This window comes from Heptranchias perlo, chromosome 35 (genome assembly GCF_035084215.1).
Source record: "Heptranchias perlo isolate sHepPer1 chromosome 35, sHepPer1.hap1, whole genome shotgun sequence".
Taxonomy (NCBI): Eukaryota; Metazoa; Chordata; class Chondrichthyes; order Hexanchiformes; family Hexanchidae; genus Heptranchias; species Heptranchias perlo.
Window position 1 is genome coordinate 28,055,919 of NC_090359.1, and position 2,013 is coordinate 28,057,931.

The 2,013-nt window shown below is 67.3% G+C and overlaps 1 protein-coding gene across 1 annotated transcript; it reads right to left on the reverse strand.

Annotated features, from left to right (window-relative positions):
- Positions 1 to 286: 286 nt before the first annotated feature.
- On the reverse strand, positions 287 to 1,354 carry LOC137302328 (uncharacterized PE-PGRS family protein PE_PGRS20-like). The gene has a single exon (XM_067971964.1). It carries the CDS (start codon positions 1,352 to 1,354, stop codon positions 287 to 289), a length of 1,068 nt encoding a protein of 355 aa, XP_067828065.1.
- Positions 1,355 to 2,013: the final 659 nt, after the last annotated feature.

Genomic DNA, 2,013 nt, shown 5'->3' on the forward strand with positions numbered 1-2,013 from the left:
AGGGTGGTAGAAGTTTGGAACTCTCTTCCGCAAACGGCAATTGATACTTGCTCGATTGCTAAATTTAAATCTGAGATAGATAGCTTTTTGGCAACCAAAGGTATTAAGGGATATGGGCCAAAGGCAGGTATATGGGGCTAGATCACAGATCAGCCATGATCTTATCAAATGGCGGAGCAGGCACGAGGGGCTGAATGGCCTACTCCTGTTCCAATGTTCCTATGCTGACGAGCTCAGCACACTATAGATTAAGAGTCAGCTCCGTATTGCGTATACTGTTAAGCCACTAATCTATCGGTACTTGGCTACTGGTACAATAGACCCCTGCGGCCCGGTGAGCTCCCCCGCGTCCCAGCGAGCGGCCTCGCGTCCTGGCGAGTCCCCCGCGGCCCCGCGGCCCGTCGAGCTCCCCCGCGTCCCGTCGAGCTCCCCCGCGTCCCGTCGAGCTCCCCCGCGTCCCGTTGAGCTCCCCGCGGCCCCGCGTCCCGTCGAGCTCCCCGCGGCCCTGCGAGCGGCCCCGTGTCCCGGCGAGCTCCCCCGCGTCCCGTCGAGCTCCCCGCGGCCCCCGCGTCCCGTCGAGCTCCCCGCGGCCCCGCGTCCCGTCGAGCTCCCCGCGGCCCCGCGTCCCGTCGAGCTCCCCGCGGCCCCGCGTCCCGTCGAGCTCCCCGCGGCCCCGCGTCCCGTCGAGCTCCCCGCGGCCCCGCGTCCCGTCGAGCTCCCCGCGGCCCCGCGTCCCGTCGAGCTCCCCGCGGCCCCGCGTCCCGTCGAGCTCCCCGCGGCCCCGCGTCCCGTCGAGCTCCCCGCGGCCCCCGCGTCCCGTCGAGCTCCCCGCGGCCCCGCGTCCCGTCGAGCTCCCCGCGGCCCCGCGTCCCGTCGAGCTCCCCGCGGCCCCGCGTCCCGTCGAGCTCCCCCGCGTCCCGTCGAGCTCCCCCGCGTCCCGTCGAGCTCCCCCGCGTCCCGGCGAGCTCCCCCGCGTCCCGGCGAGCTCCCCCGCGGCCCCGCGTCCCGGCGATCTCCCCCGCGTCCCGGCGAGCTCCCCCCGCGGCCCCGCGGCCCGGCGAGCTCCCCCGCGGCCCGGCGAGCTCCCCCGCGGCCCGGCGAGCTCCCCCGCGGCCCGGCGAGCTCCCCCGCGGCCCGGCGAGCTCCCCCGCGGCCCGGCGAGCTCCCCCGCGGCCCGGCGAGCTCCCCCGCGTCCCGGCGAGCTCCCCCGCGGCCCCGCGTCCCGTCGAGCTCCCCCGCGTCCCGTCGAGCTCCCCGCGGCCCCCGCGTCCCGTCGAGCTCCCCGCGGCCCTGCGAGCGGCCCTGCGTCCCGTCGAGCTCCCCCGCAGCCTGCGACCTGTCGAGCTCCCCCCATCCGTCATCCTGTCTCCCTGGAATCTGACGATTCTAATTGCTCCAAACACGGAGAAGCCAACTGCTGCTCAGCGAGTTGCTTCAGTCAGTCTGCGCGCCCTCTCTGCACCTTCACAACACAGCACCGGCTAGTCCGCTGCGTCAGGTGTGGCTCAGTGGGCTGCACTCTTGCCTCCTGAGTCAGAAGTTCGTGGGTTCAGTCCCCCGCACAACCAACTCAGGGCAGGATGCGATTCCACCCTCAGACAATCTGTTCAGTCCCTCTCCCTCCTCCCACTACAGACAGAACCTCCCGCCAAACACACAAACGGAGAACCAGGGTGCCGTGGAGAAGCTGAAAGAAATTTAGTGTACACAATGGGTTAAAAATCTCACACCACATTAGCACTAAAATAGCAAGAAAATCTTGTGTGCCTTTCATTTATAGTTTATGCTCAGAATGGTCGGACTGGACACTCACTTCCCTCCCTCTCCATGTCAGTGCTATTCTGTTTTATAATGGTCACGGTTGGGAAATCTGTAGACTCGCTTGCGCAGCTGTGCAGGGCTTTAATAGAAATTCTCCGTCTGAACGGGACTTGTGAAGGACGTTCGGTGCGTCAGGAGATTGTAGAGATGTGGCAAGGAAACACCGTGGAAAATTTCAGGCCCTGGACCAGG